General features: G+C 53.5%; 2 protein-coding genes across 3 annotated transcripts in view; one reads left to right on the top strand and one right to left on the bottom strand.

The window, feature by feature from the left end:
• SH3PXD2B (SH3 and PX domains 2B) overlaps window positions 1-4,558 on the top strand; it is a 61,620-nt gene extending 57,062 nt beyond the window's left edge. For both annotated transcript variants that reach the window (XM_059483982.1, XM_059483981.1), the window contains one exon: window positions 150-4,558. In XM_059483982.1, the coding sequence (XP_059339965.1) occupies window positions 150-1,628 (1,479 nt within the window). In that variant the 3' untranslated portion in view covers window positions 1,629-4,558. The remainder of the gene's footprint in view (window positions 1-149) is intronic.
• Window positions 4,559-6,214: 1,656 nt separating this feature from the next.
• Window positions 6,215-13,818, bottom strand: part of NEURL1B (neuralized E3 ubiquitin protein ligase 1B) — a 33,360-nt gene continuing 25,756 nt past the window's right edge. The window contains exons 3-5 of the mRNA XM_059483983.1: window positions 11,158-11,865; window positions 10,039-10,164; window positions 6,215-9,006 (exon numbers count right to left, since the gene is read on the bottom strand). Coding sequence (XP_059339966.1) covers window positions 8,762-9,006; window positions 10,039-10,164; window positions 11,158-11,865 — 1,079 coding nt within the window. The 3' untranslated portion in view covers window positions 6,215-8,761. The remainder of the gene's footprint in view (window positions 9,007-10,038; window positions 10,165-11,157; window positions 11,866-13,818) is intronic.

Below are 13,818 nucleotides of genomic sequence, written 5' to 3'. Positions count from 1 at the left end.
CCTGGCAGCCAGTCCCTCCCCTTAGGATGCCACTGCTGGGATTCCATGGCTTTTGGCTGGAGCAGCACAAGGCCATGTGTCACCCTGCCATCATTCTGAGACCCCTGAGTGCAGAGCGGTATTTCTGAGGTCTCCTTTCCCCCTGGCAGGTTATTGAGAAGAACCTGAGTGGCTGGTGGTACATCCAGATCGAGGAGAAGGAGGGCTGGGCCCCTGCCACCTTCATTGACAAGTACAAGAAAACCAGCAACGCCTCCAGGCCCAATTTCCTGGCTCCCCTTCCCAACGAGATGGCGCAGCTGCGGCTCGGTGACACCGATGGCAGCAGCGCCGGCGAGGAGGTGACAGGGCCCTGCCGACCCCTGCCAGAGGCTCCTCCCAACGGCATGGACTGCACTGGCAGGTGGGGCAAGGACTGGAAGGGGAAGGAGGCTCCTGACAGCGGGGACCTGTCCTTTGCTGGGGGCTACGAGGAGATCTCGGACCGTGACACGGAGGAGAAGCCCAGCCTCCCACCCAGGAAGGAGTCCATCATCAAATCAGAAGGAGAGTTACTAGAGAGGCAGAGGCCTCCCCCCAAGCCCCCAGGCATGATTTTGCCCATGATCCCACCCAAGCAGTCGGTAGCCCCGAAGGACAGCAAGAAGCCGGAGCTCAAAGCGGAGAAGGCCAAACTCTTCCAGCTGAAGAACGAAATGGGGCTGGAGTGTGGACACAAGGTGTCGGCCAAGGAGGTGAAGAAGCCAAACCTCCGGCCCATTGCCAAGCCAACCAAGCCAAAAGCTGAGCCCGTGGAGGACAAACCTGAGCCCATCACCCAGAACCCCTTCTTGAAGTCAAGACCTCAGATCAGGCCCAAACCCGCCACGTCCCCCCGGCCTGAGCCACCCCCAGCCGATGACAGACTGGACATTTGCAGCCTGCGGAGCAAGCTGAGACCTGCCAAGTGCCCAGAGAAGCCCTCAGAGCAGGACCCTGCTGCTGGGGAAAGCTCCTTCAGCAATGCCATGCTCTCCTCAGAGCCTTGCGGGCGCTTTCCAGAGCGGCCGGGCACGGAGAGCAAAGCCCTTCCCAAGCTGGACATTGCCCCCAAAGAGGCACTGCCCAAACCTCCCCTGGGCCCAGCTAGCCCCCCCTGTGCCAGGGACGCCCCTCAGCGCCCCGTGGTGCCCCCTCGCAGGCCTCCCCCTCCCAAGAAGATGGGGGCTCCTGCCTTGGTGCCTGCCGAGCCCAGGGCCCCCTCACGGGAAGCCCCCGAGGCCAGGCCCTCAGCAGTGCCAGGCAGGCCCATGCTGGTCCCTCCCAAAGCCAAGCCCTTCCTCACTGCCTGCATGCAGGACGAAGCCAAAGCCAGAATAAACCCAAAGGTCATCTCCAAACCCGTGGAGAGAGGGGAGGCCAGGGAGAGGCCCTCAGCCGCCATCTCCGGGCCCGATGTCTCCAGGGAAGCTCTGTACGTGGCAGTGGCGGATTTTGAAGGTGACGAGGAGACCAACAGCTTCAGAGAAGGGACTTTGTTTGAAGTTCGTGAGAAGAACAGCAGTGGCTGGTGGTTCTGCAGGGTCCTGGCTGGGGGGCCATGCTGGGAGGGCTGGATCCCTTCCAACTACCTGAGGAAGAAGCCGTAGCTGCTCCATGGCTGGAGGCTCCCTGGTCTCTCACCTGAGTATTTAATGAGCAGATTAATTTATAGTTTTCTGTAAGGCTGGCTTTAAAAGACAAGATAATAATTGGAGATCCCACACCTCCCAGCTGGAGGAAGCAGCTCAGCCTCCCATCCTCACCCCTGTGCTCCCTCTACCCATCCTCCTCCTCACATTCCCCAAAGGACTTGGCTCCCGTGGTTCTCTGTGCTGGGGAGATGGACCTTGCGTGACATTTTGCGACCTCTGTGGTGAACTGGAGAGAAATCCAGCAGCAGCCAGGTGGAATGGTACCAATGCGGGAAATCACAGAAGGATTTGCCTTTCCCTGAAGACCAAGAATTGCAGGTCATGTTGCTTAGTCCAGGGGTTTAGCAGAGCCACAAGGAATGTGGCAAAAAGGAGGAAGTGATTGGTGAGAACAGGTTCCTGTAGCTCTGTCTCTGGTTAAGGGCTGTGCCATGCTCTCCGTGCACGGGGATCATCCCTTGGTCTTCCCTGCTCTACAATGACAAGTGTTAACTTCAACATCCTCCTGATGGAAAAAATAGGGAAAAATACCCTCTCATTTACCAGGTCCTGCTGTGCTGCTCCAGGACAGCTCTCAGGCTTCTCCCCTGCAGTACTGCAACCAAACATCAGAGGGGTTTTGCTTCCGGAGCTGAGGAATTCTATGCAAGGCACAGAGGACCAGAACGACCCCAAAACCCCTGGAAAAGGGAATGCTTTGCTCTCCTCCCCACACAGACTGCCCTGCCTGTTGGACTAGGAGGGGACCACCCCTTCCAGGACCCACTGAGCTCCCCGGGCTGGCGGGAGCTGGGTCCTTCCCTCGGTGCTGATTTATCAAGTGCAATCCACAATGTGGGAGCTCAGCTCCTCATCACCACCAGTTCTGAGGTGTGTCTGGTGCTCAGGGGCTGCCTGCCTTGTTTGTCACCCCTCCAGGTTCTTGCATTTCACCCTGTGGGCCAGGTTGGCTTGGAGGGGCTGCTGGGCAAGCAGAGCCTGGGCTTTCTCCATGCTGACATTCCTGCCTTGCCTTCAGTGCTGCTTATCCCAGCAGGAGGATGAGCTGTTGTTCCCCAGTGCTGCTTTCTTCCTTTCTGTCCTTGGCTATTTGCAGCTTCAGGGCCACATTTCTCTCCAGAAGAGCTTTAAACCTGGATGTCTGTGGGTTTCACAGAGTCACAGAATTGTTGGGGCTGGAAAGGACCTCTGGAGATCATCCAGTCCAGCATCCCTGCCAAGGCAGGGTCAGGTTTGGTGTTGACCAAGCCCTGTTGCCCTCTCTGGTCTAATTGCAAGTGTGAGCAATGCAGCCACATTGTTTTGCTGCTGAAAATAATGACAGTTTTCCCTCTAATTTGAGGCTGGCTGAATTGAAGGAGCATTCTCCACTCCCCCAGATGCTCACTTCCTTTTCTGTCCATATTTTCCACCCTGGGAATGTGAAAATCCCTCTGTCTGCATACAGAAAAAAACAGTGGTCATTCTGGGAGGGCAGTGGGGCAGGTTGATCTGATAGAGAAATCTGACCATCCTCATATCCAGAAGCCCCAGAATTCATTTTTGGTGATGGGAATTCACTCACCCCGGTGTGTGGCTGATTCCTCTCCCTCCCACCTGTGGTTTCCTCCTGTGGCACATCAGCCCCTGATGGGCTGACTCACCTGAGCTGGCAGAAGCAGCAAAGCACTGCATTTGCAAGGCAGTGCAATAACAAAGCTCCTTGCTGGCACACCGGGAGGTGTTGATGTGCTCCTAGGTGGGTTGGGACAGCTCTGCCTTGGCTCTGCCTGGCTCCACTCAATCCCTTCTGCTTTGGAAAGGAGTGGGGACAGGATGAGTTAAAGCAGAGCTGCTCCACAGCCAAATGCAGCTCCCACAGTATGTGGGAAGGGCTGGACCTGTATCCCTGCTCTTGACACGGCGTGGAAGGGCTGTGTGTCCTTTTCCCAGGCACCGTGTCCTTGCTCTGCCTTTGCTGAATGGCCTTTTCATCTCAGCTCTGTCTCAGAGACCTCTGTGTCCTGGCTCTCCTCAGAGAGGGCTGTGCTATTTGTGTGGTCTCATCTCTGGAGGAGGGCTGTTCCCTCTCCCCTCCCAGCCTGAGCCTCAGAACTGGTCGTGCTCCATTTTCCTGACACAAGTACTGTATTGGCTCACTGAGCATGGGGCAGGAGCTCTCCCTTCTTCCCAAAGAGCTTCCGGGAGGGAGTGCCTGGTGGGATCCCCCTCAGGAGGTGCCCACACCTGCAGCCTTACCCCTTTTCCACCCTCCTGCCTGCCCAGGGGCTGTGGGGAAGGTGCCAGGAGCCACTGGGCTGGCAGGGCTTTGTCCCCCCTCTGGTTTGTGCTCCTGCAGCCACCTGTGCCCCAAGCCAGGCTGCCTCTCCTGCCTGGGCCTCCCTGCCTACCTCGTGAGGAGGAGGAGGGTGGCCAAAAGCACCCCAAATTCAGGGGCAGCCCCCCTCCAGGCACAGCCCAGCCTCCCAGAGCAGGGGCTGTGCCAAGGCTTGTGGCCCAGGGGCTGGGATTTGGGGACAGGCCAGGCTGGGCACATCCTGGGTGGGCACCAGCCCTGCAGTGCCCAGCTCCTGCCAGGCTCCCAAAGCCCTGGATGGGCACCAGCCCTGCAGTGCCCAGCCCCTGCCAGTCTCCCAAAGCCCATTTGTCTGTCCATGTGTCTCTATATTATGTAATGTGTATAAATCTCCATTACTGTGGGTGGGTGGGGGGCAGCAGAAGGTAGATGTAGCTGTGTCCATGCCCTGTCTATACCTTCACCTTTAAGGGATGGATTTTTTTATTTTTATTTGCTGGGTTTGGGGTTGATTTTTTTTCCCTTTTGTTTTCTTTTTTTTTAAGAAACAAAAATAAACTGCTTGACTGGTTTCAAGCACCCTGGTGAACCCGTGTGTATGGCTGGTGGAATTCTGGGGTGCTGCTCTTGTGTTCAGGGCTGGTTTGGGGTCTGTCTGTCTGTCTGTTCATCCTGTCAGATGTGGTAGGGAGGCTCATGGGGACCTTGACAGCTCCTTGTGTTTTCCTTGGTGCCCAGACTTTATATCCCACCAAATGGGTCAGTGGAGTGTGGAAGTTTTTACTGTGGGCTCAGATCAGCAGAGTTTGGTGATTTTGGAGAAGTGCAGAGAGAGAAGGAGGCACGAAGGAAAAAAGGAAACAGGAAAAGGGAAGAGGAAAAGGGGAAAGAAAAAGGAAAGAGAAAAGGGGAAAGGAAACAGGAAAAGGGAAAGGAAAAGGAAAATGCAAGAGGAAAAGGAAACAGGAAAAGGGAAGAGGAAAAGGGGAAAGAAAAAGTAAAGAGAAAAGAGGAAACAGGGAAAGGAAGAGGAAAATGCAAGAGGAAAAGGAAACAGGAAAAGGAAAGAAGAAACGGAAGCAGGAAAGGAAAAGGAAGAGGAAAAGGGGAAGGAAACAAGAAATGGAAAAGGAAAAAGGAGAAAAGGAAAAAAATGAAAATCAACCTTTCTGCTGAGTCTGCATAACCCCTGGCTGCCTCAGCCCCAGCAGGGCACAGGAGGGGGCCAGGCTGGAGATTGGATGAGAAATTTGGGGCTCTTTGTGAGGGCCACCAAACCCTTCCACCTCTGTAGCCCTGCAATACACCCTTGTCCCCCAAACTTCCAAGGATTTGCAGAGTTAAATGTGCCAGCAAAGCCTCCCAGCCCATGGAGGGAGTGAGCAGCCACTGGACAGTGACTCCTAGGGGCAAAGCAAAGCTCAGGAAAGGTTTGTAAAATGTCTTTTTTTATTCTTTTGGAAGCCTCTGCCCCTCTGGAACAGTCTTTCCTCACTTTGCAAATCAAGGCTGTCTCACCCCCTCATCTCAAAGTATCTTTGAAGCACTCCAGAGCACTCTGTACAAGCCAAAGGTTTATTTGTTTCATAAACAAGTCAAAATTATATTCATGGGAAACAGGTAAATGGACAAAAGGAAAACACAGCACTGAACACTATAGAGCACTGACATGTAGAGGTGCAGCTCCCTCCCTCGTGCGATGCCCTCCCTCCCCAGGCCCCCCAAAATTTTGCTTGAAAAGCCTAATACAGAGGTCCAAAATCTGATTCAGCTTCAACAAGATAATACAGGTCACAGTATTGAATCATAAAGGTAATGACAAGAGAGGAACTGCCTCAGAAAGGGGGAGAGGTAAAAGAGTTCCCCCATCTCTTTCCTTTCTTCCTTTTTTCCTTAAAATTTCAAACAAAGGTTAAGGAGGAGAGGAGAGGAAAATCCATGGAAATAAACACTTTTTCACTCCTATATATATATATATGTATATGTATATACATATATATATATATATATATAAAGCAGGATTCTCAGTGAACACAAAATTCTATAAAACTACCATTGATCTGTGTAGGTTTTCTCCCCCCATCTTTTTTTTTTTTTTCTTTTTAAAAGTTGCTTTAAAAAGGATAAAAAGTGCACAGACACCCTTATAAGGCACAAACAGATCTTCTGTACAAATCATATATCATTGGACTGTTTAAAAAAATTAGCAATACGAATACTAACAATGAAATCTGTAAGAGGCTACTTTTTCCTGGAAATCTTTTTTTTTTTTCTTTTTTTTTCTTTTTTTTTTTTTTTTGAGGCCTATTTTGGAAAATTCCTGTTGCTCTTGGATAGGCAGGGTCACAGGTCCACTGCTCTCCCATCCCTCTTGGTTCCTTGCTGGCCTCACTGGGTGCTGCCCCTTCTTACAAACTGGTTTCGGCTGCTACAGCAAAAATTCAGCCTCTGCAAAGTGTCCTGAACAGCTCCTGGGGTGGGTTCAGTGTTTCTCCTTGCTGGCTTAAAAATACAAAACAGAGCTACACCAAAACAACCCCAGCCAGGCTGCACCCACCCTGCTGATGGACCCTGAGGTGGCACCAAGGGCAGCCCTGGAGCTGGGACAGCACCCTGGGCATGGCCCAGCCCTGCTCCAGGCTGGGCATTCCAACAGCTCTCCTTGAATTCCTCCCCAGGGAAAGGCTTCCCACGGCTGGCAGTGCCCAGGTAGGGGCTGACACACCTGGCACTGCTGTGCCCACTGCCCACAGCTGGACCTGGATCTGCCAGCGTGGGGCTGGGACATCCCTGGGAGTGCAGAGCCTGTGCTCCCTGGGGTGGAGGACAGCTGGGAGGTCCAGAACAGCTCCAGGTGCAGGGAACGTGCCCTGGCTGCTCCTCAAGGAAGGTGGGAGTGAAAGGTGCGGTGGCTCTGCTGAGGGTGGTGGCACAGCCAGTGGCACCAAAAAGGTCTCCAAAAAGGGCTCTGCAAAGCTGTTGGGCCCTCGTGCAGGGCCATGGCTGAGAGGTCACAACAGCCTCTCCTGAAACGCTCAATACAAATGTTCATCAGCACTCCAAGGAAAAAGCAAAAGGTTTCTGGGTGCCCTGTGAGCACAGCCCGCTGCAGGAGAGGATGGCAGGGCTGGCACAGGGCTGGCACAGGGCTGGCACAGGCCAGTACCAAACCCAGCTCTCCTGGCACAGCCAAGCGCCAAGGTGGGCAGCAGCACCAGGCACCAACAGCCTTGGAGGAGAGAGGGAACAGCCAGACATCCCTCAGGCTCCCTCTGTGCCCAGAAGCTCTAAAATGTACAGGAGTTATTATTCCATTTTTTCCCTTTTCCAGACTAAAATGGTAATTGCACCTTTCTGAAAAGCTGTTCTTGTGCACTTGGTAGCACATGGTCACAGAGCTGCAGGGACACAACTCCTCTCATCCTCCCATTTCCATCATTTTCCCTCGTTATGAGCCTGAAGCAGTTGGAAACTGGCCCGGCTGGGGCTGAAGGACAGGATGGGGCTGTGCAATGGGCAAAGGACAGAGACTGGAGCAGCAGGGAGGAGGATGCTGAGCTCCTCACACCAGCCCTGGTACTGAACAATCAGGTGCTGCCTGCAGCTGACCTTACACCCAAAACCCATTTACCTTTGAGTTCCCACCATCTAATTCAGCCTCAGAGCCTTTTTCTTTCCTCCTCAGTAAAGCCCAGTGAGATAGTCCCTGTTTTTCTCAGCAAGGTCTCAGGTACAGTTGAGACCCAGCGTGCAGGCAGCTGGGAGCTGTGCTGGGAAAGAAAGAACAGGTAAAATCAGCAAATACAGTCCCCAGAAACAAAGGTGAGCCTGATGGGACTGGGTCAGAAATGAATTTCTCACCAAAGCCTCCAAAAAATCCCCATGGTGGGGTAGGAGGAAGGCTGAGCCCTGCCATGGCACTGGCTGCAGGGGAAGGTCTAGCACAGGTGACAGTCAGGACAGGTGACACAGCAGCTGTGCCACCTCCAGGAGGGCAGAGCAAAGTGCAGGGGTGTGTGCCTGCAGGTGACAAAGCCACCACTGTAGTGTCCCATCCACACGCCCCTGTCACCCACAGGCTGCATTTATGGCTTCAGAAGGCAGCAGGGCCGTGCCCAAGGTGCCCCTCACAGCTCCCTGCAGCTCCGTCACTGCAGGGGCTCTGTGTGGCCTCATGCTCCTCACTGCTACCCCATGGCTCTCAGACTCCATGGCCAGAAGTCCCTGTTCAGCCTCAGAAAGAAAAATCTGCATTATCTAACCCAGACCAGCTCCTCTATGTCCCCATGAGCCTGTTCATGGGGACAGAACCCCAATAAGTGACAACCTGGCTGTGCCACTATTTGGCCTGAGCTGGTTCTCCTTACATGACATTTCCAGATCATTTCTGTCCACTTTGAACCCTCCTGCTGGGCTTTATCCCATTTTCACTCCAACACAGCACAAGCCCCTGGCAGCAGCCCAGAGCTGTGGGGTTTTAGGGTCGGGAAGCCCAGTGGCACCTGGCACTGCCCAAGTGACAACCTCCCCATCTGAACCCACAGCACAGCGAGCCTCCCCTGCAGTGGGAGGAGAGAAAAAAGAGCCTTTGCAGGGGAAATTTCTCATTTGCAGCTGGCTGGGGTCCCGGGCCCCACACGATCCTCAGCTTTGCTCCCTGAATTGTGCCCTAGCAGTCAAATAAGGAAACACAGATAACAGAGCCACTGGATAACGACTGACCAGCACGAGAACCCAGAAGCAGGGACGGAAAGGCGTGGGTTGCTAGCGGCGTTCCCCCTTCCCGCAGCCCCTACGGACGGTAAATTTTAATCACATCTTTGATCACCCGTCGGCAAATGGGGCAGCAGGCGTTGAGCTGCTTCTTCAGCTTAAGACCACAGGTGTTGCAGAGGCACATGTGTCCGCAGGTGTAGATGACCGTGTCCACCTCGCTGTCAAAGCACACGGTGCACTCCCCGTTCTTGCTGCTCGATGGCTCCGGAGGGGAGAAGACAGGAGAGATGGGGGGGCTCAAAGGGGAGCTGGGGGCAGTCACTGTAAGAGAAAAGGGGGGAATGAGGTTGGTTGGTCAGCTGGGATGGGGCAAAGCTGACACTGTGTGAAGTTTTCTGGATCACCTAAGAGGTTGGGGGAGAATAGGGCTAGGGAGATGAGTAGGGAAAGTATTAGTACAAATCCTAGAATGTCTTTAATGGTATAGTATGGGTGGAAGGGGATTTTGTCACAGTCTGAGGGGATGCCTAGTGGGTTATTTGAGCCTGTTTTGTGAGGAAGGTGAGATGGACGAGTGTCAGGCCTATGATGACGAATGGGAGGAGGAAATGGAGGGCAAAGAATGAAGTTAGTGTCAGGTTATCGACAGAGAACCCGCCTCAGGCTCATTCACACTTAAGGCACGTTTTAAGGCTGTCCTTAGTTGTTGCCTGGTTCTTTGGCCAAATGAATCCCAGTGTATTCCAACCTGCAGCAGTCACAGCTCTGTGCAGAGCCTGTTATCCCTTTTCTACACACGGGGTAGGTCCAATATCCACACATTTTCTGAACACTTTTAGGGATGGTGATTGCACCACTTCCCTGGGCTGCTTGTTCAATACCTGATCACCCTTTCCATAAAGAGATTATTCCTTATATTTAAATTAAACCACTCCTAGTGCAACCAGATGCTGTTTCCTCCCATCCTGTCCTGTTCCCTGGCAGCACAGCCCGACCTCCCTGGCTGTCCCCTCCTGTCAGGGAGTTGTTCAGAGCCAGAGGGTCCCCCTGAGCCTCCTTTTCTCCAGGCTGAGCCCCTTTCCCAGCTCCATTCCCTTCCCTGGACACACCCCAGCCCCTCCATGTCTTTCTCATCTCGAGTGACCCAGAACTGGACACAAGGTTCGAGGTGCAGCAGTGCCAGCACAGGGGACAGTCCCTGCCCTGCTCCTGCTGCCACACTGGGGCTGATACAACCAATGCACAGCCCTTCTCCAGGCCTTGAAAGCTTTCCAGCACTGGGTTTTCTTCCCATTCCTTCTGTTGGCCTGGCAGGAAGGGTACCCCCTGTGGCTGAGGGCTGGCTGTCCTTACCCAGCGAGGACTCGGAGGCTGATGAGGACCTGTTGACGCTGAAGGCCATGTCTGAGTCGCTGTCGTACTGGGAGCCACCAGGAGATCCTGAGGGAGACACCGTCCCTGGGCTGGACTGCACCGTGCCTGGGAACACAGGAGAGAGCTGAGCCCACAGAGGGACCCCCCAAACCTGGCCAAAGCCCTCAGCCTGCTGAGCTGCCCCCACCCCACCTGCACAGCGACTTCAGGGCGAGTCCTGAGTTAATGCTGCCCCTTGGAAACGACACAGGGCGAGATTCTGGATGGGAGCCCAGGGTCTGGACCTTGCTATGCCTTTGTATGATGCCTGTTCAGCTTCAGAGAGGCAAGCACCAGATTATCCAATATTTGCCTTTCCACTTCCCCACGGTCCCACTCTCCCCAGCAGCAGTGGGCTCCAGCTGTGGCTGTCACACTGTCATCTGGGAAAAGCCATTGCTTTGGATGAAGAAAACCTGCTTTACAAAGGCATTAACATCTGCTATTCTGATTGAATCCTTAACAGAAGGAGAGGAAAAAGGCTGGAACTGGTCACCAGCAATGGATCAGAAATGCCAGCTGATCCCTGAGCTGCGGCACGGCTTCAGGAGCAATTACTGCCCATGCTTAAACCAGAGCTGTGCCCATAAAAATCACCATCCTTACCAAGGCAGAAGTTTAACACCTGTGGGCTGGAATAGGGAGTTTATAAAGAATCCCTTCTATAAACAAACCCATTGAAAAACACTGTTTCCCCCACAACTACCCCTGTTTACAAAGAATCCCTTCTAAAAACAAACCTACTGAAAAACGGCTGCCCCCCACAACCATCCCTATTTAGAAAGAATCCCTTCTAAAAACAAACCCACTGAAAAACAGCTGCCCCCCACAGTCATCCCTGCCTTCTTGCCTGTGGCTTGTTTTATCTCTCAAGCCTCATTCTTTCCTGGGGGAATCACAGAGGCTGCACACATCTCTGTGACAGGCACCATGCTTTGTCACTCGTTTGCCAACACAAGTAGCTGCATCCTCCCATCAGTGAGCACTGAGTGCAAACCCAGAGCTCTGCTTCTGGCCCAGGAACCTTCCCCAGCCAGGTGCTCCGTTGGCTGCACTTACCGAGGATTTTGAGCTGGTTGATCACACCGTGGATGGTAAAAAACACCCAGAGGGACTGTGAGGTGTCCACGCACATGAGCATGCCCCGGCTGGCCCCGTTGACCCCGTGGTGCACCTCTCCGTTGGGCAGGACCATGAAGCTGAGGATGTCACCACTGTTGAGCACTGGGAAGGCCCTGTAAACCACCCAGTACTCCTTACGGTCCAGGAGAAAATCCGGATCCGCCGGGAGCTCGTTTGTCCGCAAAGTGCTCGGATCACACGAGGTGATGCCGAACGAGAGGGCCCCGTAGTAGGGCAGCCCCAGGTGTCCAACTTCCACAAAGAGGCTCTCCCCGATGTGCAAAGGCCGGTCAGAAAACACCAAAGTCCTATTGCTCTCCTGCCAGTTGGTGCAGGCCACCATCCTGTCCTGGGAGAAGGTGATGTCGGGGCCGCGGGTGGGGTGGAAGCGCAGGTCGGTGTCCAGGAAGGCCGGGACTCCCTGCGCGTGCTGCCGCCGGCCGGGGCAGCAGGGGATGATGTGGTTGTCAGTCCCAAGCCCTGGCACCCGGCTTAGGTTCAGGTTTGCAATTTTGGCCACCACTTGGTTGTTCTCGAGCTCGTTGTTGTTGAAGTTGGCCGAGTCGTGGTTGCTCTGGGGAAGGCAGGTGCTGAGCCGGGCGGTGCTGAGCCGGGCGGTGGTCATGGTCTCTGCAAACATGCTGTCTGTGAGAGAAACCCAGGCACAGAGGCTTTAGTCAAGAGAAAACCGCCTGCTTTTATGCTTACAGTTGTTATTGCAGCCTACAGACTCCATAAGGGAAAATCAGCCACGGGTCAACCACTAATGAACAGCCCCTGGTGCAAAATCACGCGTGGAGCAGGCAGAGCGGCTGCATCTGGCAGCAGCCAGGAAAAACAAGTGTTCCAAAGTACCTGTGTGATCTGGGAGCTCCCTGCACTGGGAAATGGGGAAAAGCAGTAAACCAGCGTGCTCCTACAGCTTTCTGAGCAGAAGGATCTGATAGCTCTAAAAAAAAAATCTCAATATTTTGTTGTCCCAAGATCTTGTGCAAGACAGGTGCACAAGTGAGGAACTCAAGGATGAATGGATATTCTTTTCACACTCCTTGTCATTGCCTTACACAGGTGTGTCCCAGAGAGGTCATTTCAAGCCTCATATCTCAGGGGTGTTCACAGCCCTGCAGAGGTTTTGAATGGAGAACTTGTCACAAAAGCTACTTCCTGCAGGTGTTAGAAAGCTTTTACAGCAGAAGGTTGTTTTCCCTTTTCACAGCAAAGGGAAAGTCAGGATGTTGATCCTTAATTAATTTCCCAGGTTTCCACTTGAGCCAGGCCAGGCTTGGGGGTGATGTAAAGGTGTGGGAAAGTTTGGGAGTGTTCTCTCTTCTACCTCTAACCCTGCTGGGGCAGCCTGGACACTTCAGTCTGGAAGGTTTCATGCACTGAGCAAAGTCAGAGGATGTGGAATTTAAGAGTCTGTGTGATTTACTCCTGGTCTTCACAGAGATGGAGAGGGGTAAAGCAGCCCAGCATCAACACTGCCTTCTACTTGGAGGACAGAACCCCCAGGCTTTTGGCAAAAAAAGGAAAAACACCCAAATCCACCCAGCAGCTGCAAAGCAGAACCTGCCTCACTCAGAAGCCCAGGAAGGAGAGGCCACTGGGGTGGGCTGATGGCTGGAGCAGCTCCTTCTCAGCCAGCACAGCTTGTGTGGCAAGAAATGGTCCCACAGAGGGGTCAGACACATCCAAACTTCATGATGGATGTCCCATCCCTGGAAGTGCTCAAGGTCAGGTTGGACAGGGCTTGAAACAGCCTGGGATAGTGGAAGATGTCCCTGCCCATGGTAAGGGGTTGGAATGAGATGATCTCCAAAATCCCTTGCAGCCCAAACCATTCTGTGATTCATGATCCTGAAAGACACATTTTATGCCTCAGAACTGGATTTCACAATTTTCTCAATTCACAATATTTTGTGAGGATGAGGCAGAGACAAGCAGATCCTCAAGCAAGGAATTCAGGTCCCCTGGTGCCCCAGGTGGCTGAGCATGGCCCTGATTCCTGGGGCAGTGTGGGGGGTTTGCTATTTTAATAAAGAAAACCTCCCAGCAGAGTACAGGTGCTCTCAGCCTGAGTCTTTCACTGGGAACTCTTGGATGCTGCAGGCAGGACTTAGGTGGGGAGCAGAAAGAAGCTGCATTTTATTTTTCAAACTCCAATTTAATGAGGAGAAAGGAGAGCTCTGGTGAAGCAGCTGCTGCCTTGGCCAATACAGCAAACATTCCTTCTCCTCTGTGATGAGCACCAGAGGCTGGAGTGTGTCACAACTGCAATTACAGGACCAGCTGCTGGTGAGGTTTAATTACACATTGGAGGCACAGCAGACAGGGGAAAGCGTTGTTTATGTGTGGCCTTCTCGCCTGTAAAATAATTGGCACTGTTCAGAAGGATGTGTGATTGAGCTGCCTGCCCTCTGGACTCACCATTCCACAGCTCATCCCTGGTGTCAGCTCCATGCCAGGCTGGCAGCACCATCCCCTGGGGCAGGTGCAGCTGCCTTGGGCTGTTAAAGCTCCATCAGCTCCAAGGAGCCTCTGGCAAAGGGGAACTCTCTTGGATTTTTAAAGTGTTCCCTGTGGTGCAGCCCAGTTCAA

This window comes from Ammospiza nelsoni, chromosome 16, assembly GCF_027579445.1.
Source record: "Ammospiza nelsoni isolate bAmmNel1 chromosome 16, bAmmNel1.pri, whole genome shotgun sequence".
Classification (NCBI taxonomy): domain Eukaryota; kingdom Metazoa; phylum Chordata; class Aves; order Passeriformes; family Passerellidae; genus Ammospiza; species Ammospiza nelsoni.
This window is presented reverse-complemented; position numbering and strand designations above follow the sequence as displayed.